Consider the following 22399-nt stretch of genomic DNA (forward strand, 5'->3'; position numbering starts at 1 on the left):
TTGTGAGATAGTTGATGGTTGGATGAGTGAGAGGGAAGGGAAGACTCAGGAGGGTTTTTCCTGGGGACCAAGGCTCTGGTTTGGATGTGATTGGCCTCCAAATGGAGATAGATGCCAATGTGGCCGGCTGGTAGCATATGAGTCTGGAGCTCAGAGGAATGATTTAGGGTTGACAGAAGTGGGATCAGTTCTGAAGCCCGAGGAGTGGATGGGAATGACCTGTGAGAGGGTCAGATGAGGAAGAAGACCTAGGCCTGTATCCTGGAGCAACCCAGGTAGAGATTCAGATGCAGGCAGTGGGACCTGCCAGAGAGGCTGAGCAGAGTTGGCCGGGGCCCCAGGGGAGAACCAGGAGAGTGTGTGTCAGGAAGCCAGGGGGAAAGTGTTAGAGGTGGTTGATGGCTGGGTGGGGTGGCCTGATCTCAGTGAGGGGCCCAGGCCTTGCTGGATGGAGATGCAGTGTTAAAGGTCAACCTTCATAAGTTTATTTTTCAAAGGAACAGATAATTGTAGCCAAAGCTGGGGGTATACATGACTGGTTTGGTTTTCGTTAGCAGATTTTAGATCTTGTTGGGATCCCAAAAAGAAGAAGTCAGTGATGCAGGCCAAAGGGGACAACCTGTCAATAGCTCAGTGGGATGTGGAGCTGGCCCAAGTCAGTGCTTTTCTAGCGAAGTCTTATGTGGAGATCAGACATAGAAGATAGACGCAGATACTGGCTGGGGCTGACCCAGCGGTGGGGACGCTGACCCCAGGCGGCTCTGCCTCCCTGGTCATGCTTCCTTTGGTGGCAACTGCGAGCAGACCCTTGGAGCCTGGTTGAAATGCTGGCCACCTTATCCAGCCCCCAGGGCCCTGGAGGAGGTGAGTGAAGAGGAGTCCTGAAAGCTCTAGACAAACCTTCACTGCCGTGGTCTCATGTTGGCCTTTCCACCCTTGTAGTGGGCAGGATCGGGTATTTCATGCAGTTATTTGTACAGATGAGGAAACTGAGACTCACTCAGCAAGGTGGAGACCAAGGTCACTTATCTGTAAACAGGTCAAACACACAGAGGAAGGGGACAGATGCTGGATACTTATGTAACTGAGGCCAGATGAGCCATTTTCATGACATCTGTCTCCCAAAAGCAGGACTTTGGAAATGTGCTGGGTGCCCAGTCCCCTGAGAGCATGACCAAATCACAAAGAAGCAATCAGGAACAAGAAGTCCTGTAAAGCCAAACAGTCAAAGCAGGGTGTGGATACAAGGACCACATTGAAGGCCTTTAGAATAACAGATGTGCAAATATCTGAAAAGGGGTGAGGCCCACAGGAGGAAACTTCAGAGGAGAAAACTAGGCCTGGGCTGGCTACTGAGAGCTCACCTCATGCCCGGTGGTCTTGGCCATGAGCTTGGTGCCAAGGAAGTGGGCTCTGGAGTGTAGTGTCCCAAGAATGAGGGTGTCCACTTGCCTGTGCTGATTTACACGGACAGAAAATTCCACAAAGTCATAACTGGAGCCTACGTAGAGAAAATGGCAGTTTCATGCTTACCTGTGGCTTAACAAGGAAATCTCACAACTATTTTTACCTGGAAAGCACAAGATATTTAACTTTGATGTTATTATCAGGGCAAAACTTACTAAATTAAACCACTAATCAGAATTGTAGACTCTTGCACATTATAAATTACAATTCAGATGACATAATGACAGCATAGGAGCCTTAAGCCCTTTTTAACAAGTAACACTTTTGAGGACAGTTTAATAGTAATAAGAAAAATAAAATGAAAACTGCACTTTGATGGGGGTGTCCATGCAGAGCAAAAGAATATAGAGCCAACTGTAATGGTTGTTCTCAGTTCAGGCCAACTTCGTAACAAGGAGCTGAGTCTTTCCTGTGCAGATGGAGTATATGTTTTTGGGGGAGAACAACACATACCCCATCTCTGCTTTCAGATATTTTGTTCTTCCGGTGTTAGGAGGGCTGGCCCTTCTGAGATAAGGACTCCATTGTCATGAATGATAAGAAAGGGCTAAGAATGAGAATTTAAAACATGAGTGATAAAGGAGCAGAAACTAATGATAGATAATGGGATACAAGGGACATGCACTATTTGCATCTGGTGTTTCACTGGAGGCTCTCTGCAGGCAGGAATTGGGCCTACTGTAACACCCCCTCCTGCCACCACTGTTTTCAGCACCACGGACAACACCAACAGCTCCTGGGTACCTCCAGAAACAGCAGCTGATAGATGAATGAACCCCACAGGAGCTAACACAGTGACCCAAGGACAAGCTCCAGCTCCATCAGGTTTCTCCCTCAGACATACAATGGGGAGAGTGTTTGTGTCTTCCTCATTGGGTAGCTGTAAAAACTGAATAAGAGGATGTGTGCCAGGTGTCTTCCACAGACCTCAGCACTCAGGAGTGTGTTGAGAGGGCAGGGAGTGAGGGAGTGCTGGTCCCAGGGAGACTGCCTCTCTTGGATCAGAGGGAAAGAAGAACAGAGGTGTTGGGGACGGCAGTTTGCACTCGAGTCAGAAATCCAAGAGGAGCCCCAGTCTGATGGCCTCAGTTTCCCCCGTAAAGCTGGAGGTGAAGTTGTGTGGCAGTAGCAGGTAAAGGTGGGAAGCTGGAGGTGGGGAAGGGAAAGAAAGGGCTTGAACAGTCATGCAGAGCACCTGCAGGAGGAAGCTTCTGGCCACAGGTCCTGCAGAGTGACAGTTCTTCTTGAGCTGGACTCCACAAGGCTCTTCCTCCTGCAATACTAGGCAAGGGCAGGAGCAGACAGGTAGCAGCTTCATCCCCAGATGGAGCTTTTCCAGACAGTTAAATGGAAAGGAATCCAGGCAAAGGACTCAGGCTGTTGGTCAGATTGTTGCTGAAGTAAGGGATGATGGAATCCAAGCCAGGTAAAAAGAGAATAAGAATGGGAAGGGTTGATGGGTTGAGGGAAAGCTGAGGATAGGCAGGCTGAGGAGTGGCAGTGAAGGAGGTGGAAGGAGCCTGAATAAGCAGCTAGAAAGGGAGGGATGAAGGTTCTGGGTGGTCCGACCCTTCCTCCAGGTCGATCCTTCCTATCCTCGCTGCCGCCCTGGGCTGGCATGCTAGACGTTAGGACTGCTGCAGACACCTAAGAATGAGAGCTGCTGGACTGGAGGGCTGCACTGTGTCAGGAGCACCTCTCGTGGCCATTTCTTGTTTCAACCGAGAAACAGTCCTGTGAGGGGCTGCTGTCAACACAATGCCATGCACGAGTAAATGGAGTTTTGGAAAGTTTTAGTAACTTAAACAAAGTCCCAGAGTCAGTGCAGAGAGCACTTGAGCCTGGGTGTTTCTGATGCCAAAACCTGTCACGGTGAACACTGCTCCTAGGTGAGGCAGGAGCTGTGGCATGCACCTCTCATGTAGAAAAAAGAATGGAATCCCTCACGCTATTGAAATGACTTCTCTTTCTCCACCCTCCTCTCTGCTTCTGATGGCTCTATTGAGAATTGAACTTGCGGGAAGTCAGTTCCCGTGCGAGGTGGCTCTCTGCATGCTCTTTACGATCCCATCCCACCACACCCTCTTGCTTTGCTCTCCTACTTCCACTGCTCTCAGATGAAACATGTTTTTGAACTCTCTGCTTTGCCTTTGAACCAGCCAAGATGCCATCTGCGTCCAGTGGTGAAGAAGCAGATGCTGGCAGCCTCCTGCCCACCACCGATGAGCTCTCCCAAGCCTTAGCTGGGTCTGACTCCCTGGACAGTCCTCCCAGACCTCTGGAGAGATCCGTGGGCCAGCTGCCCAGCCCACCACTGCTGCCCACTCCGCCACCCAAGGCAAGCTCCAAAACCACAAAAAATGTCACAGGTGGGTCCCCATGCATCCTGTCCATCCCCTTTCCTTTCTCTGCTCCATCCATCCATCCATCCATCCATCCATCCATCCATCATCTATCCCTCATATATTCATCCACCCATCCATTGTCTGTCAGTTTGTCTATTCACCTACTAACTCATCCACCCATCCATCCTTTCATCCATCCATCCATCCATCAGTACTTTTAACCAGTCTTGACTGGGCATCCACTATGCACTGGTTTGCGTCATTAGCTTCTGTGATTGGGGCTCAGGGCAGGTCCAGAGGAGTAGATCTTACCAAGGAAACTGTAAATGTCAGGAGCAGACTGCCTAGACTCCCTCAGGCAAACAGGGGAGGCTTGTTGCAGGAGTCAAAGGGGGCATCTTCCAGGACCTGAATGTAAGAGATACAGCCAGCCCCCAGAATGGGGCCTTTCTTTCTGTCTGTCTGTCTGTCTGTCTTTCTCTTTCTGCTTCTCTCTGAGTCTCAGTCTCATTCAATCTCTCTCCCTTCCCGCTCCCTCTCTCTGCTGGTCTCTATTTTGCTGTTTCACTTTCCAGTGAGTTCTGTCCAGCAAGGCAGAGCCAGGAGTAAACACCAGACCTTGGTGGTTAGATAGGGGTGCACAGCTGGACAGAGGCTCCCAAGTCATACACTTACGTAGCTTTTGTCACACTGGCAGAATAATCCCAGCAAGTAGAGATGATTACTACACAAGCTTAGGTATTTTTTGTCCCGTTGCTGCTGGAAACAGGACACATTGATGGTCTCAGGGAAAAAGTAGGCTGTTTATCAAGAGATAATTACTTTTCAGAGTACAGCCTTACATGCTGTCTTTGAAGGCTGTGTGTGTGAAAGATGACACATAGAAGCGTTTGAGTTTTGCTGTAATCATTTCACCGATGATTAACCACCATCAATGATGCGATTTGCTGGGTAGGCACCAGGTGCCCCATTTATACTTGAGCAAACTGAGGCTCAGGAAACTCCAGTCACTTGCCCCAGGTCCTGGAAATGTTGGAGACTTTTGAACCCAGTTTTGGGCCCAAAGCTTGTTGCTGCTACACATGTGGCCAGGGGCCGGGGCTCTCCCCTCTGCGATCTCACCTAATCCTCACTGTGCTGCTTTCCAGTTTTCATGGGAGAGGGAGCTGCCACCTCTCGGAAGAGGTGTCGGCTGCTGGGACAGGGAAAGCCTGGGCACAGCTCAGGAGGACTGGGTCCCAGCCCCTCCTCTTTTGCAGGAAACTTACTGCCCCTTATGGGGTGAATGTTCACCCTGGAGGTTACTTTTGGGTGGCAAATGCTTTCGGTGGGACGTTTTCTTTGTGTACCTAACAGAAATTAAGTATCCCAATCTAACTGATGATTCTTAACCAGACAGCACAGAACCAGAGGAGGTGAGATACACCCCACAGGAGGGCACTTCAGCTGGGACGGCAGATGTTGTGGATGGGTTAGATGCAGGGCTGTGGTACCTTGTGGTTCTCTGAGTAGGGTTAGTATGTTGGAGGATGTGCTGCTGGGTGGGTGGAGGGGTGAGTGAGGAGATGTCCCACCCTCTGCCCCAAGACTTAACCCAGGCTGTTCTCCCTGCCAGAACATTCTCCCTTCCTCTTCTGCCTGGCCAGTACCTCTGCATGCTTGGAACCACAGCTCAAGCTGTTTCTCCTTCAGGGGAGCCAGCCCAGAGCCCTGACCTCATGGCACCTCGCGCCTCATCTTCCAGCATTTACCATATGGCTGCACCTGGTTTAGTGGGCTGAACAGTGTCCCCTGGAAAGTTCACGTCCACCTGGGACCTCAGAACATGAGCCTGTTTGGAATAAGGGTCTTTTAAACTGTCATTAAGTTAAAGATCAAGCTGAGCTCATGCTGAATTAGGGTAGGCCCTGAATCCAGCAACAGCATCCTTATGAGAGGCAGAGCAGGATACACAGAGATGGGACTGATGCCCCCATAAGCCCCAGAATGCCAAGCATTGCTGGCAGCCACCAGGAGCTGGGAGAGAGGCCTGGGACGGTTTCTCCCTTGCAGCTTCAGAAGGTACCACCCCTGGCAGGGTCTTGATTTTGGAATGGTGGCCTCCAGAACTGTGAGGGTTGTTCTGCTGTTTTAGGCTGCCCAAGGAGCCTACATGCCTTGTCCGCTGGGTGGTTTGCTTCCTGCTAACCACCTGGCCCCCCAACAGTAGCGCCAGAGAGCAGGCCACACCTCAGCGCTCACCGTTAAATCCAAGTGCAGGCATAGTGCAAGGCATACAGCAGGCACTCAGCACGTGCAGATGAAGGTGGGATAGGCGGATGAGTGAATGAGTGAATGAAAGCATGCATGTTCTGAACCTGTCGGTCTGCTTTCTGCATCTTTTTACATCTCTGTAAATGAATCCAAATATTCCGTCTTTGTGACATGGCCACATAAATCACAATACAAAGTGTGAGGGCAACTGCTACTTTGCCTTTTGTTATTGTCTTTGTGGTAGCTCCCGTTTTCCTCCGTTGAAACCTAAAGCCATTTAAAGTCCATTCAATTAGCCACCGTCCACCTGATCTTATTCTGGCTAATGTATAATTTGTTCCTGGCCCTCAATAACTTAGTAATCCAGAGGGTTTCCTGCCTCCCTCGAGCTTGGGAAGGTCGGTCCTCAGGCGGCACAGGTCTTTACTCTGACTCCACACCTGTTAAATTCTGGCATTCTGTTCCTAGTCTGTGGACACTTCTGGCTTCCACTCTGCCCTGGGTTGCAGGGACATCAGGGGACACTCTGACACTTTGCCAATGCGCTGCCTTGGGGACGGAATTGAGACTGGGAGGGCAGAGGAGGTTGGTTCCGAGCTGTGGGTCCTGACATGAGTTTCTCACTGGGGAGACTGCCTTTTGGTGACTTTGGTTTAATTTTCTCAGTTTGTCTTTTTCCTTTTCCTTTGGGAAAATATTCACATGCTTCAGCATGTGAACACTAGATGGCAGCAAAGAAGACAGTCCCCTCTGGGCTTCCCTTGCTGCAGGCGGGGACCCTGGCCTAGCTGAGTCTCCAGCCAAGGACCGCAGGTGTCTTAGTTCATCTGAGTGGCTTATAAGCCACAGACATTTATTCCTCACTCTTCTGGAGGCTAGAATTCCAAGACCAAGATGCTGGCAGATGTGATGTCTCTGACGAGGGCTTCCTTGCTGGTTCATTGGCGAAATTCCTGGCCTTTCTTGAAACGTCTTCATCTCTGATCAGCCTCTGAGTCAGCACAGGCCCATTAAGGCAGGATGGTTTGCCTCTGTATGCTGTGGGGCGGCCCTGCCCCTGGGGCAGGAATTGCAGGAGGTCCCTTGCACTCCTGGATTCCACCTTCCTGGTCCCTGGAGATGTGTTTACCCTCTCCAATTAGAGCCTTCCCTGCTGGCACCTGGTCCAGCTGGTGACACTCAACTCTGCAGGATGGGGATCCCTGCCTCTGCCAAGTGTAAGTGGAGCTGGGTGCGATGTGCCAGTCTCAGCCCCCACCTCCTCCTGGTGGCCTGCCCCTCAGTTGGCTTCTGAACCTCAGCTTCCTCATCTGTGAAGTGGGGGTGACAAGAGGTCCCCTGTACAAGGCTGGGTAGGGCAAGCCAAGCAAAGTGCCCTCTGGGGGCTGTAGGCATGGTGCTGGTTGACACATCTGTGATTGACAGTGGGGCGGAGACTTGGGTGGGATCCCCAGCTCCACCAAGCTGAGTGACAGCAGGCAAGCCATGCTGCCTCACTTTCCCTGTTTGTGCAACAGGGCTAGTGATTCCTTCCTCATGGTGTTGGGGTGAGGTATAGAGGCCATGATGGTTAGAGACAGGGGGCCTGAGGGATGCTGAGTGTCACCTGCGTGTGCTCAGGAGTGGGGCACTGTCCTGAGCCCAAGCAGCCTGGGGAGGCTGAGGCTGGGGGGAGTGCACAGCCCAGTGTGTGGAGGCGGGGCATGGGCCTCCCTGCAGCCCCTGCCCAGCCTGGCCATTTCTGGCATGGCTGGCTCCTTGTCATTTCTCAGGTCTCAGCTCAAAGGTCCCCTCTGCAGAGAAGCCTCACCTGACCGCCCTCGCCCAAACCAGCCACCACCTCCCCCAGCCCCGCCCAGGTGCTCTCAGCCCATGTGCACGGTGCCCTCGCCCCGGTTCCTCTCCGTCTCCCAGCCCCTTTCTCTCCCTCTTCTGTTTCCCTCTCTCTTCTCAAATCGTTTTGTTCTCTGTCTGTCTGCCTGGGCCCTGTCTGGCTCCACCAGTGGAGGGCAGAGCCTGGGCCATTTCCCTGTGGCCTGGCCTTGTCTGGCGAAGCAGGTGCTCGTGGAGAAAGTGAAATAACCAAAACCCTCCGTGAGGCTTACAGTTGCCCTTTGAGTTTTGGGGAACACTTTTTATTGGCGCTGTCCACTCTAGGATTATGGTGGGAGAGTTTGTTTCTGGTTTTTAGGGAATGGGGTAGTTTAGATCTGGTTGTTTTCCTGGTGGGATTAGGGGAGCTGGTGTTGCACTGGTCCTGCCGGGATGCTTTTGGAAGGAGAGTTTGTGCTGAACACCTAAGAGCTGCTGGGCTCCTGATGAAGAGCTGATGGTCTTGTTTTACAGGCAAGGAAGCTAAGCTTTTGAGAGCTTCAGTGATGTCCCCAGGGTCTTGAACATTGGGAAGTGGCAGATCGAGACCAGAGGCCAAATCTGTAGAAGACACAGCCCATGTTCTCTGCTCCTCTGGGCACCTGGCATCCTGCCAGCCTGGAGCACAAGCAGGAGACCGTCACTGAAGGAAGGAGGGGGTGTTTCGCTCGTTTAGGCTTGATTGAGAAAGCCTGTTTAGAATCGTCTTCAAAGTCATTTCATGTAATCCAGTGTTTATTGCATGTGTTTTAAGCACTGGGCCTGGGAAAAGTGTAGGAAGGAAGGTGGACACAGGCCTGTCCGGGAGCAAGACACATACTGGGCAACGTGATTCACTCCAAGTAAGAGGAAAGGCGTCAGGGCAGGCTCAGGTCCCAGGGACAGGTGGCAGGGATCTGATCAAGGCCTCTCTAAGAAACTGATATTCTAGCAGAGGAGGGGGAAGCATTTCAGGCAGAAAGAACAGCCCCTGCAAAGGCTCAGAGTGGAGACACTGTGGTGCCTTCCGGGACTGGAGAGATCTTCTCATGCTGGAGTGAAGAGAGTGGGTGGAGGTGCAGCAGGGAGCCAAGTGGGGCCACCCCCGGAGGCCTGGAGACGGGGCCACAAGTTCGAATCGTGTCCTAAGGAAAATGGGAGAGTGAGCCAATTCACCTTCTGAGGAGATCCCCCTGGCAGAGAGACAGGGAGAGGGTTGGGGACCAGAAATTGATTCCTCCCCGTTCTGGGGGCTGGAAGTGGAAGACCAAGGTGCTGGCACAGATGCTGTGGGAAGGGCGGGGCGGGCTGTGGTGTTCGTCCAGGCGGAAGGGTTGCTGCCGAGTTTCTTCCAGGTTTTCTTCCAGGTTTCCCAAGAACAAGAAGCAGCTTCAGGAAGCTGAACTCATAGCAGAGAAGCAGGAAGGAGGCTTTTCTAAGCGCGATGCCCTGCAGGGAGGAACTGGTGCTGGCAGCTACAGGGCTCAGCCCCTAGCAGGGTGGGCGCTACAGATGGAGCAGGGCGAGACAGAGATGCACCCTGGCCTCTAGCGCTGGGAGCAGGGATCCTGGTCCAGCATCTTGGCATTAGTTGGGGCTGCCTCCTGGGGGTGCAGGGCTCGTCCTCTCTGCTCCTGGTCTCTGGTCTCAGCAAGACCCTTGGTCCCTGCTCCTGAAGACTTAAGTTCTTGCTGCTTCCTCCCACACCCTAGGCCAAGCCGTGCTCTTCCAAGGCTCCAGCATGAAGAGTGCCGACCCTCCCCTCCGGGGGCAGCTCTCCACACCCACGGGGTCTCCGCATCTCACCACGGTCCACCGGCCACTGCCCCCCAGCCGCGTCATTGAGGAGCTGCACAGAGCGCTGGCCACGAAGCATCGCCAGGACAGGTGAGGCCCTGCCCCATGAGGGAGACCTGTGCCACCAGAACCCCTGCGGGCCAGCCCCAGGATGAGCAGCTTGTGCAGTGCCCAGGGCCCCGGCTGGCTCTCACGTTTCACAGTCACTGTCTTGAAATTCTTGATAACTTCTGAACGAGGAACCCACATTTCATTGTGCACCTCGCTCTGCAGATTACGTAGCTGATCTTGGTTCTCACATTCTGGGAGTGGGGGTGCACAGTCAATGTGCCCTGTGGGAACCTGGCCACAAAGTCCCCTGCGGGAGCCCCTCAGGACCCAGGGTGGGGATGGAGCTCCTCAGGAGAGAATGACTTAGGGAGAAGTGGCCGATCCACTCTGTCCCAGGACGCAGAGGGCTTTGTAGTTTTCACTGGGCAAGAGCGTAAGGCAGCCTGTGCCTGCAGCTTACGCTGATATTTTGGATCACATGTGGCTCGTGGACTATGAAGGACTAGAGGCCACATCTGTGTAAGAAACAGTGACTTACTGGAGGTAAAGTCGGTAATGGCAGGCAGTGTGGTTTGAAGGAACATTGGACAAGCAGAATGTGCGTCTCAGTTTTTGTGAAGTCCTCGGCCTGAGCTTCGACTGCACTGCTTCGGCAGGTTTTATTATGTGTGTGTTCTGTGCTTTCCAAAACAGCACGTGTTAAACAGCCGTTTGTCTTGGACTCAAAGCCTCATGCTCCTTCTGGTATCTCCAGGACAAACGCTGAAAGCTGCACACATTTGGAGTTTGCCTCTGTGATGTTCATTATGAGCCCCAAAGTCAATTGTGTTGAGTTTCTGGGTAAAGCGGGCAACATGTAACCTGAACGTCTTTCTGGTTTAGTTTTCAAGGAAGGGAAAGTAAAGGGTCTCCAAAGAAGCGAATGGACGTCCGTCTGTCGAGAACGTCCAGCGTGGAGCGGGGCAAGGAGAGGGAGGAGGCTTGGAGCTTTGACGGGGCCTCGGAGAACAAGCGAACTGCAGCTAAGGAGTCCGAGGAGAACAAGGAGAACCTGATCCTGAATTCTGAACTCAAGGACGACTTGCTTTTGTATCAGGACGAGGAGGCACTGAACGATTCCATTATTTCTGGTGAGGAAAGGATGAGTCATTAAGTGTGGGGATTTGGGCCAGGGGTCTAGTGTCACCAGGGGTTTGGGGCCAGAGCTCATGCCTGGGGGAGGAACAGGAGGGGGTCATGTCCCCTGGAAATCAGCCTCTCCTGAAATAAGCTGGGGTGGGGGTGCACAGCCGGGCTTAGAGCAAGGATCAGAAAATACCGCCGTGAAATTGTTTTGAAAGTTGCATATTAGTTTTCATATGTATGTGAAAAAATCGCATAAAAGTGGAATAGCAAGTGACTTTGAGAATGTCATCCCTGAGGATAATGTGGCAAACAGTGTATCGGTGGGGTACAGAGACTCAGTGTTTAGCAGTTACAGCAAAAAAAAAAAAAAAACACACAAAACAAGAAAAGGAAGATGAGATGGAAGCCGGGGGAGAGAGAGAGAGTGCTCAAATGATCCCAAGTGGCCGTCCGGAAGTGGTGTGAACGGGACAGGCAACGTCTGCCTGTTTGGGAGCAGGTGCTCACGGTGTCCATGTTCTCAAGGTCAGAGTCATTGCTCTGTCCCACCCTGAGGACTCTGGGGCTGGGGCCGACAGATGCCTGCAGACCACCCTGTGATGAAGGGAGAAGGAGGCTCAGGCCAGGAGGAGGCAGTGCTGAGGGGTTCCCTCCCAGCTGGTACTGGCTGTGCGTGGCCCTCCGCTCACTTCCAGGAGGGTCCGGGGTGGCCCTGGTGGTTGGCCTGCAACGGAGGAACCAGGAAGTGTTGCATCTCGCGGCGACTGTTACGGGCATGGGTCATCAGGCTGCATCTTCCTGGGTGTCTGTGGGGAGGTGGAAAGGGCAGCGATGTCAGTGCTGACCCTGGTTGGTACTGAAGGCATGCAGTGGGTGCTGTGATGGGGCGACAGACCGGCAGTCCGGGGATCACAGCCTCCCCTCCCTGCTGTTTCTGAGCCTTTCCACTGGGTCTGAGGAAGCAATTCTGAATATGTGGCTGCAAAACATGAAGGGGGTGCTGTCACTCGTGTGCTAGGAGGGGCTGACTTCCACCGCAGAACCAGTCTTTGTGGCGGAACCAGAGTCTTTGTGGCCGAAACTTGGAGCTGGTCATTGGCCTGAGGGCACTGACATCTCTGAAGAGGCTGGGGCCTGTGGTGTTCCCCAAACTCATTAGGCCCTAGAATCCTTGCCCTTACACACCTGAGAGCCTCCAACAGGAGAAGGTATGTGGGTGCACTTCTGAGAAGAGCTGGCGTTGGGGTGCCCAGGGCTAGAGCAGGGTCCCTGGGTCCCTCAGCCTCAGCACTAGGGGCAGGAGGCCAGGTGCTTCTCTGCTGGGGCGGGGCTGTCCTGGACACACGGGGATATTCTGCAGTGTCCTGACCTTTCCACACTGGACACCAGTAACACCCCCACCCCAGGGGGAGACAACCTAAAATGTCTCCAGACTTGGCCAGATGTCCCCGAGGGGCAGAATCACCCCCTGTTGGGAATCACTGGCCTAGTCTGTGCCCCTGGTTTGTGGGTGCCCTTCTACAAGTCCCTTATCCACTGCAGGATACAATGCTTCCATTGGTCAGAAGGAGACTGCTTCCTCTTGATACTGACAATGTCAACAGCCAGGCCCCTATACTGGGTGTTTCTTGCATCCGGGATGCTGGTCTGAGGTTGTGACAAGAAATGTTTTATCCTCACAGGAGCCTCATGAGGCTGGTGACATCATAATCCTTATTTTACACATGGGAAACCGAGGCACAGAGAGGTCACATGACTGGCCGTGGCCACGCAGGTTGTTGGTGCCACACTGGGACTTGAACCCAGGCTGCTGGCTCCAGCTCTCCACTCTGTGCTACACCCTCTCTGAGGATGAGTGGATTAATCCACGTCAGCCCTTGGTGCAGGGCCTGGCTCAAAGTGAGCCTTGGACAGCACTTCCTGTCCTCACCAACCACACGAGGAGGAGAGCCTCTGCCCAAGAAGGGCCTCCCAGCTTCACTTTCCTTCAGGGCATCGTTAGGCCATCCAGATATGGTGTCCTCACACCTGGCCTTAAAGGTATAATGCAGTCATTTTATTTAAACACGGAAGAGGATGGGCATCTGCGTTTCCCGTCTCAGCAGCCTCAGGCTGGCCTGGGTGTGCCCTCAAAACACTTTGTGGCAGCATCGTTAGGACGCAGAGTTTCTGCACTGGAGATGGCATCAAAGCACATCCAGTGGCACCCTTGCGCCCACCTCCATCCCTCCTGCCCAGCACCCTCCTCTGATTGAGTGCTCCTCCTGCTCAGCCAGGTGGCCTGGTCACGGCCAGCTGTGTTAGCCTCCTGTGGCCGCTGTAACACCTTATCACCCACTCGGTGGCTTGCAACCACAGAATTTACTCTCTTGCAGTTCTGGAGGCTAGAAATCCAAAATCAGACTGTGGGCAGGGTCATGCTGCTTGTGAGAACCCTAAGGAGGAGCCATTTTCTTCCAGTTTCTGGTGGTCCCAGTGTTTCTCGGCCTGAGACTCCCAGCCCCGCCTCCGTGGGCACATGGCCGCCTCCTCTCCCTCCTTCCTCTTCTGTTCGTATAAGGACAGTAGTCATTGCAGGCAGGGCCCATCTGGATAATCCTGGATGATCTCCGCATCTAGAGATTAACTTAATTACTTCTGCAAAGATCCACTTTCCAAATAAGGTCACTTTCACAGGTTCTGGGGATTTGGACTTGGGCACATCTTTTAGAGAACCCCCTTTCAACCCCCTGAAGTAACCTCTCTTGGATAACTCATTCCTCTTCTCATTGAACCAAAGCTAGGCCCTGGCTTTTACTCCCAAAGACCCCTCTTCCTTGGGATCTCTGTGGCTGGGCCAGTCCATGGCCTCCAACAGAATATGCTGTGAATTTGGACTTGGCCCTGGGCAGATCCCTCCCCTGTCCCTGCCCCATTTCCTTGTTGTCATATTAAAGGCCCTTGTTGGCTTCTGTGACAACACTGAACCTTCCTTCCTAGATGGGACACAGTTCCAGAGTCACACTAATTCTTGTCATTATCTGTTTTCTGTCTGTCCGCTACCCATCAAGTACTTATTGTTGATTGCCTAATTTTGTCTGAACGGGGGATTGTGCTGGTATCTGTCTATGCCCCAGGGTGTCCCCATTGTCCCATGGTACCTGATTCTAAGAGTCAGTAAGCACCTGCTGGATGTGCGGCTTTAAACACATCTGTGGCCTGACGAATCTCTGGCTGATCCCTCCAGCTGATGCCCCCTGCGCTCCAGGGTGTCTCTGTGGACTCTACGCATCCACGTGGGGCCTGGTGCGCATCTCAGAGCTTACACCTCCAGGTCTCGGTTCCCATCTGTGCCCCAGCTGGAACTCTTCCCCATTTCAGTCAATACATCTAAGCCTCCTGAGAAGCTCTTGGCTTTGTGCTGGTGTCCAGATGACCCTGAAGTCTTCCCTGCTCCCCTTGGAGCAGTTCCAGGCTCCAGCTGTCTCCCTCTTCTCTGGCAATGGTTCATGGTCCTCTCCTGCCTGGACTTGGCCTCCGGGTGTCTCTCTGTGCCACCGTTGTTCCACTTCTAGTTCATTCTCCACACAAGTGGCCACAGGACCAGGGTCCCATGTAAGTTGAAAAATGTCACCTCTTGCTCAGATCCCTCCAGTGGCTTCCTGAGGCATTGAATGCCACATCCTCCCTAGTGCCTGTGGCCACACCCCATGTGGCCTGTCGCCCACCCCCAGCTTGCCTCTCCCTTGGACCTAGCCCATGGGCTTCCGTGATGGTCCTCATACCCCAACCACACCCTAACCCCGAGTCTCTGAGACTCTTGCTCTCCCTCTACTGCGTTTAAAACATCGCCCTGTGCAAGAAGCCAGCTGGCCGCTGTGTGGCATGGCAACACATGGCCCCTTCCCCTCACCCAACCTCATTTCCCCATGGCAGTGTCCCTGACCCCAGTCCCATTGGCCTTGCCCACGCGGCTTCTCTACCAGCACATGGGCTCTGAGGGGCCGAGGCTTCACCTCTAGTTCTTGCTGTGTGCACAGCTCTTGAGTACTAAGTACAAAATAATGTCAGTTAAATGAATGAGCCAGAATGGGCCAATGGGGGATTAGAGGAGCTGGTGCCTGTAAAGTACTAACAGGAGCCAGGTCCAGGGAGCCCTCATCCCTGTACTGTTTCTGTCTGAGCCTCTTGTTATTTGTCCTTGAAACGTGCTGTCCGTAAGTGAACATGGAGTTTGAGCTGGAGTCTGAGGGTTGGGAAGGTAGCACTCATTGCAGAAAGGCCTGTAAGAGTATTTTGCATTGCCTGGTGCAGACAGTGGTGAATAATGGTTGATATTTGCTTCTCTTTGCAGTGCGTGGAGTTCAAACCCCATTCCCACCATCTCGCCTGATATGTTACTTTCAGGTCTCCATGGTGTGGGAGTGGAAAAGCACTGGCAGTAGGTTAATCAATTATGGATGGCAACAACCACTATTCCAGTCATTTATTTATCCATTCTCTCTTTCCCTCTCTCCCTCTCTTCCCTGTTGATAGAGCCTTGGCAGACACTGTCTTATTCCATGCGAAAAAGAAAATTGTTGTTATCAAACATTTTTGTGAACCTGAATTCTCCATTAGAGTAGATAATAAGTCTGCATCAGAATTTAATTTTTGGAAACGATGGAGGCCCCATCAGAGGCAGGCCTGCGTCCACAGCCCTTGCCAACATGCCCGCCTGCCCATGCCTGCACGTGGGGTACCTTGGTGGGTCTCCATGGTCAGTGGTGGGTAAGCATGGCCTTAGGCACATTCTCCAGTCATCAAAGGCGAATTTTATGAGAAACAGTCTTTGTGTTGTCACCGCCCCAAGATTTAAGTTTTAAAACCTGTCAAGAAAAAGATGTTTGTGTTTTGTCTTTTCTCTGTCCTGACCCAAGAGTCATGACCACACCTGGTTTGTCACAGTGTCCTGGCTCTGGGCACAGCAGAAACACATGATGAGGGGGAGCAAGGGACTGAGGGGCTGCTATGGGAGTCAGGGCTTTGAGGGAAGGACCTGCTGACTCAGGAAAGCAGACTTCTCCAGCACCCTCCAGACCTCTCCAGAGCCCTCCACACCTCTCCAGAGCCCCCCCAGACTTCTCCAGAGCCCTCCAGCTACCTCTGCTGCTCAACCTGCAGACAGCTTCTTCCAGGTGTTCATGACAGCAAGGCTGCAGACTAGGCCTCACCCGGAGGTCTCAGCTGAGCCCATGTTAGGAGGGAGCAGGCCCTCCGCTTCATCCATGCTAGAGTCTTAGTCCCTTTGAGCTGTCAGAACAAAATCCCTAGACTGGGGGTGTTAATAACCAACAGAAATTCATTCCTCACAGTTCCAGAGACAGAGAAGCCCAAGATCAAGGTTCTGACACCTGGAGTCTGGAGAGGCCCCGCTTTCCCATAGATGTGTCTTCTATGTGTCCTCACATGGCAGAAGGGGCAGCAGAGCTCTCTGGGGTTCCTTTTCTAAGGGCACCAATCCCACTGATGAGGGTTTCATGTCATCCCCTTCCAAGACCCCACCTCCATTACAGTGGGGTTAGGCTTCAATGTATAAATTTGGGGGACACAAACATTTGGCCTCCTGCTTTGGGAATGTCCCAGGGAGGGCTGTCTGTGCAGCCAGGTGGGGCTCCATCTCTGGGGCTTACTGCATAGAGAGACTCCCTGCAGGGTTTGACCACCCCACTTGACATGTTTCTTTCTAGCTCTGTGACCTTGGAAAAGTGTCTTCATCTCTCTGTGCCTCAGTTATACTCCATGTAAATGGCAGTGATAACAAAGTTCTTATGAAGGTAAACAGGGGTGTTCACCAAAGGATAGTTTTGTCTCACTGCGCTCAGTAAGCAGTTGCCATGGTCATTCGCACTGGCATCCTCATCACTGCGGTTGAAGAGTGCGCGGGAACAGGGAGGAGCTGGGCGTCCACCGCAGCCCATCAGAATACCGCCTCACAGGCGCGAAGTGAGGTTTGGCTCGCAGTTTGTCAGCGTTCGGTAGCTGATTTGTGCTGTTCCCCATTTCTCGGCCAACTTGTCAACGAGGGCGTCAGTGTTCCTGCCGCCGCACAGGTACATCTGTCCTCCATCGGACGTGCAATTGATGTGTGTAACTGGGTGTGGTTTTGCTTGCCTGCTTAGCAAGGAATCGTGGCAAGGAGAATTAGTTGCTGGGGTCCAGGTGCCAGGACAGGCTGATGAGGAAACAAGCCTCTGGAAGGCCTCTCGGTGGCACCGGCCATGAGCCACTTGTCCCATACCAGGTCGGGTAACCCATGGCACCCAACCTCTGATCACTATGCCCACTGGTGGACCCTGGGCAGCTGGTGGCACATCCGTGCCCTGGCTGCCTGTTGGCAGCTCACAGTTGATGGCAGTGACCCCCTCTGCAGTTTGTCCTGGGGCAGATGAGACAAGTCCCATGGAGGGTCTGGCCTGTGTGGGGCATGAGGCACTCATGTGATAGCCCTGCCACCAAGGTTGTCTGAGGGTGTGTCCCAGTCGCAAAATAAAAATAATCCAATATTTGCACATTATTTATCTATAACTATACACAAAAGATACCATAGTAATATACTGCACACTTTATAAAATATACATGCAAGATAGTAACAAAGCGTGGCACGGGAGGGTGCCTGTGTACATATTGATATGTTCTAGCACAGCCTGCGTGACTGCGTCCCAGGAGTGAGGCCCAGGGAAGTGCATTTCAGCAAGCACAGTGGGGGTTCTAGTGCTAGCACAGGAGTGGAAACAGACATTCCAGCCCCCACAATGGCATGAGTCAATTCCAGTCAGCTAGGCTGTAGAAGAGTCAAGGGACATACAGGATTTCTTGCTTTATAGATTTTTTTTTGAAGCTGCTTAACACCCTTGCTAGGTATTCAACAAGTAGCATATGTCCCAGTCTAGGCCTCAATAATTCTAAGGAGAAACCACCCTCTAGGAGCTCATGACTGACCTTAAAAGCTGATGTTCACCATAAACTCAACAATGCGAAAGAGGGCTGGGTCAGGAGGTGAAATCTGTATTAGTCCGTTTTCACGCTGCTAGTAAAGACATACCCAAGACTAGGAAATTTATAAGGAAAAAGAGGTTCAATGGACTCACAATTCTGCATGGCTGGGGAGGTCTCACGATCATGGTGGAGGTGAAAGACACATCTCACATGGTGGCAGGCAAGAGAGAAGAAGCACTAAGCAAAAGGGGTTTTCCTTCATAAAACCACCAGATCTCATGAGACCCATTTACAGCCACGAGAACAGCATGCGGGAAACCGCCCCATGAATCGATTATCTCCCATTGGGTCCCTCCCACAACATGTGGGAATTATGGGAGCTACAATTCAAGATGAGATTAGGGCGGGAACACAGCCAAACCATATCGAAGTCCTAAGACAAATGTGTGACTCCAAGAATGTGGTGACTCGGACATTTGATGACATGGAGAACATTACATGGAGAGAGGTGACACTCGGGCACTTAAGTTGTCTAAACATCAACTTTCTTTAAGTTTAGACAACACCAGGTGACTTCACAGAACAGCAGGCAGGCCCTGCCTTTTCTTTATAACTGTACTTTAGGTTCCGGGGTACACGTGCAGATCATACAGGATGGTTGCCTAGGTACCAAGTTGGGGCTACAGATTTGGAAGGATGCGGAAATCCGGCCGCTCCCCACACGGACACCAGGTGGCGCCGGAAGCTCGGGAGAACCTGGTCTCGGGGCCACCTGATGGGCATCTTGCGGAGCAGGTCTGGCCCTGGGTGGTTCTGGCTGAGCACCAAGCAGCAGAGTTATCAGAGTGGGAACGCACAGCCCCAGTGACAATCAGCTGAAACAGGGCTGCTTTGTTGTTTTTTGAGCTACTACTTCCCATCAAGTACCTTGATAAGCACTTTTCATGCATTTTGTTGCCTAAGTCCCTGGACAAGGCGAGGAGACAGCTGCTGTTACTGCTCCTTTTCTTTTCTTTTTTTTTTTTAGACAGAGTTTCACTCTTGTTGCCCAGGCTGGAGTGCAATGGCACAATCTCACCGCAACCTCCCCCACCCCCCACCGGGTTTAAGCGATTCTCCTGCCTCAGCCTCCGGAGTAGCTGGGATTACAGACATGCGCCACCACACCCGGCTAATTTGTATTTTTAGTAGAGCTGGGGTTTCTCCATGTTGGTCAAGCTGGTCTCGAACTCCCTACTTCAGGCGATCCACCTGCCTGGGCCTCCCAAAGTGCTGGGATTACAGGTGTGAGCCATCACACCCAGCTTTTTAATTTTTTTGTTTTTGTTTTTTTTTTGGAGGGGAGGAAAACGAGGCAAGGAGAGGGGGTGGAACTTGCCCATTTTGAACCCAGGGCTCTCCAGTTCCACAGTCTGTGAGTGCAGCCCACTGTTCATCCAACTTGTGAGCACCTCATAGGTGCCAGGCCCTGCCCTGAGTGCTGTGGACACAGTGATGCAAGCCAGGGTCCCAGCCTTCAGGTGCCTGCAGCAAGGAGGAGGTAGGACCACCAAAGAGGTGATTTCAAGATTGGGGGATGAGCACCAGACTGACACAGGCAAAGAATACTCTGATTTCTGCATCTGAAAGCAGCCGTCTGGGCCAGCGCGTACTTTTAAAAGCATTGGTAGGAGCTGTATCAGTCTCCCGGGGCCTGGGCCTCTGCACTTTGCAGGCTCCCCAGGGGCAAAGGTCAATCTTGTGTGTCCTCTTGGCTGCGCTGTTCCACCCATCTATTGAAATGCTACTTTGGGCATTGCTGCGAAGGTATGTTGTAGGTGTGGTTGTCACATGCAGTCAGTGACTTGCAGGGGCTTTGAGTGGACCTCTCCAGCCAGTTAAAGGATTGAGAATAAACTGGAGTTTCCCAGAGAAGAGGAAATCCTGCCTCAAGAATGCAGTATCAGCTCCAGCTGCAGGTCTGCCCTGCTAATCGGGACTTCCCAGCCCCCAGGATCACATGAGTGAATTCCTTAAAATAAATGTCTTAATCCACACACATATGCACATGTGTGTACATATAGAATGTGTATGTACATACATATGTGTACATGTATGAATATGTGTGTGTGGTATGTATATATCCTGTCATTTCTGTGTCTGGAGAGCCCTGACCCAAACAGCAGGTGCCTCCCAAGTGCTGCCAGGATAGAGAACCAAAGCTTCCACATGAGGAGTCCCGGTCATCCAGTTAAAGCCCTTCCACACGGGGACGGCGTGAGTGTGAGACGCGTGAGGTGTGCAGAGTAGCGTGGTTGTCCCAGAGCCCCGTGTGGGAGGTCGGGCTGGCCAGGGAGAGGGACGTTTGTTCTCCCTGTAAAGAAAGCTGGAGTTCAAAAGGCACCAAGGTGTGAAGCCTCTGAGGGTTGTCCCCAGTCCCTCACCTCCTGGCTACGTGGCCTAGGGCCACAACGTGGGACATTGTCATCTGCAAAATAGGAAACTAAATCCTGGCACCTGCCTCATAGGGCTGCAGGGAGATGACATGGGACACCTGTGCCAAGGCCACCTCTGGGCCTGGCATACAGCAGGGGCTCACTAACTCTTGGCGGCTCTTGCTGCTGTGGGCGGGAGGCAGTGCGGGAGCTGCTGCAGCTGAACTGATCTTCCTGGAGTGCAGACCTGCTGCCGTCTGCCATAACTCAAGCCTTGGAAAGGGCCCCAGGATTTTCTGAGGGGGGAGTGTGGTCTCCAGAGGAAAGACAGGGAGGGGCCATGAGGAGGCCCAGGGGAGTGTCTGCAGGGAGGGTCAGAGTCAGCTTCAGCTGCCATAACAGGATACCACAGAGGGGGTGCCTGAAACAACAGACATTTATTTTGTCACCATTCCGGAGGCTGAAAGTCTAAGAACAAGGTCTTGGCAGAGTTGATTTCCAGTGAGGCCTCTCTGTATCCTCACATAGCTGTTCCGCAGTGTGCTGGTTGGGGAGAGTGGGTGATGAGCACTTGGCTCTGTTTTCTCTACAAGGACACCAGTTCCATCAGATCAGGGCCCTGCTCTTGTGACCTTGTTTAACCTTAGCCACGCCTTACAGGTCATACCCACAAATGTAGTCACATTGGGGGTCAGGGCTTCAAATTGTGAATTCCGGGGCAGAGGAGGCAGAGGGGTGGTACACAGTTGAACTATAATGTGGGAGACTGAGGCAGAGAAGAGAAATTGGCAGGAGCTGGGGAGTGGGCTGGTGCTGCTGGCCTCCATTCGAGGAGCTGTGGGCCCCTGGCTGAAAGAGGACGTGCAGAGGGGAGGTGGGAGACGTTTTACCAGTGACCTGAGCCCCCTGGAGGGGCCCTGCCCAGCTCCAGGTCGACAGGGACCATATTCAAGAGCATTTATTGAGCACCTGCTGCATGCACTGTGGGTAAAGCCAAGTCATATCCACAGAGGAAGACCGTGGCCAACAGCAGCAGCATCCGTCCGGTAAGCGTGTACCCGGCACGCTCAGCACAGCGCGTGAGGCATGATCCTCAGCTGCTTCATTTTATTTTCCAGTGGCCGTCTGCATCCCCTGCTGCTGGTGGAGCCCAGGCAGCACTACTTTTCTGTTTATTCGTAGGTAGTGAACCATCACTCAGTCTGAGTCATAAACACTGCTTGGATTCAGAGTTCAGAAAATCCTTCCCCTGTGATGCTCAAACTTCTAGTCAATTCAGTGTTTTGCTGGCTCCCTCCCCAGCTGAGCCTCTCCCTGGCAGGAGGCCTGGGCTAGGATCCTCCCCTTTCCCTGCTCACTCCCCAGCTTGGGTGTGTGTGCCTCAGGGAGTGCAGCCTGCCTGCTGTCTGGGGGCCTTGGCTGGGCTATGGGCTCTGGCCATTCGGTTTGCCCACTTGGGTCCCAGTCTGCAAGGCTGGCACCTCCACCTCCTAGAGCTGCGATTTCCTTTCAAAAAACAAAGTCATGGTGATCTCTCTGAGAATTACTTTGAGAACCTGACTACTCAACGATGTGAGATTGCATGTTTCCGGGCCCTGCCGTGGGGACAGTGAGGGCTGTTGTGGCCTCCTGCTCCTCTCTCCTTAGGATGAACAGGTCCATTCGCAGCAGCCCAGGGTGGAGCCATCCAGAAGGTTCAACAGGTCAAAGGGGCATTGTGTGTGTCATGGTACTTAGCACAGCTGAGCAGTGAAAGGGGCATTTAGAAAGCTCTCTGCAGTTGACAGGCGTCTATGGAGCTCTCCGTGCAGTTGACGGGTGTCTATGGAGCTCTCTGTGCAGTTGACGGGTGTGTATGGAGCTCTCTGTGCAGTTGATGGGTGTCCATGGAGCTCTCTGTGCAGTTGACGGGTGTCTATGGAGCTCTCTGCAGTTGACGGTTGTCTATGGAGCTCTCTGTGCAGTTGACGGGCGTCTATGGAGCTCTCTGCAGTTGACGGGCGTCTATGGAGCTCTCTGCAGTTGACGGGCGTCTATGGAGCTCCCTGTGCAGTTGACAGGTGTCTATGGAGCTCTCTGCAGTTGACAGGTGTCTATGGAGCTCTCTGTGCAGTTGACGGGTGTCTATGGAGCTCTCTG

The 22399-nt window shown here is 52.7% G+C and overlaps 1 protein-coding gene across 5 annotated transcripts in view; it reads left to right on the plus strand.

Annotated features, from left to right (window-relative positions):
- Positions 1-22399, plus strand: part of PHACTR3 (phosphatase and actin regulator 3) — a 258465-nt gene that overhangs the window by 179539 nt on the left and 56527 nt on the right. For all 5 annotated transcript variants that reach the window (XM_037729564.1, XM_037729565.1, XM_017503447.2 and 2 more), the window contains exons 5-7: positions 3627-3836; positions 9629-9803; positions 10647-10894. In XM_037729564.1, the coding sequence (XP_037585492.1) occupies positions 3627-3836; positions 9629-9803; positions 10647-10894 (633 nt within the window). The remainder of the gene's footprint in view (positions 1-3626; positions 3837-9628; positions 9804-10646; positions 10895-22399) is intronic.

This window comes from Cebus imitator, unplaced genomic scaffold, assembly GCF_001604975.1.
Source record: "Cebus imitator isolate Cc_AM_T3 unplaced genomic scaffold, Cebus_imitator-1.0 Scaffold311, whole genome shotgun sequence".
In the NCBI taxonomy this organism is placed as follows: Eukaryota; Metazoa; Chordata; class Mammalia; order Primates; family Cebidae; genus Cebus; species Cebus imitator.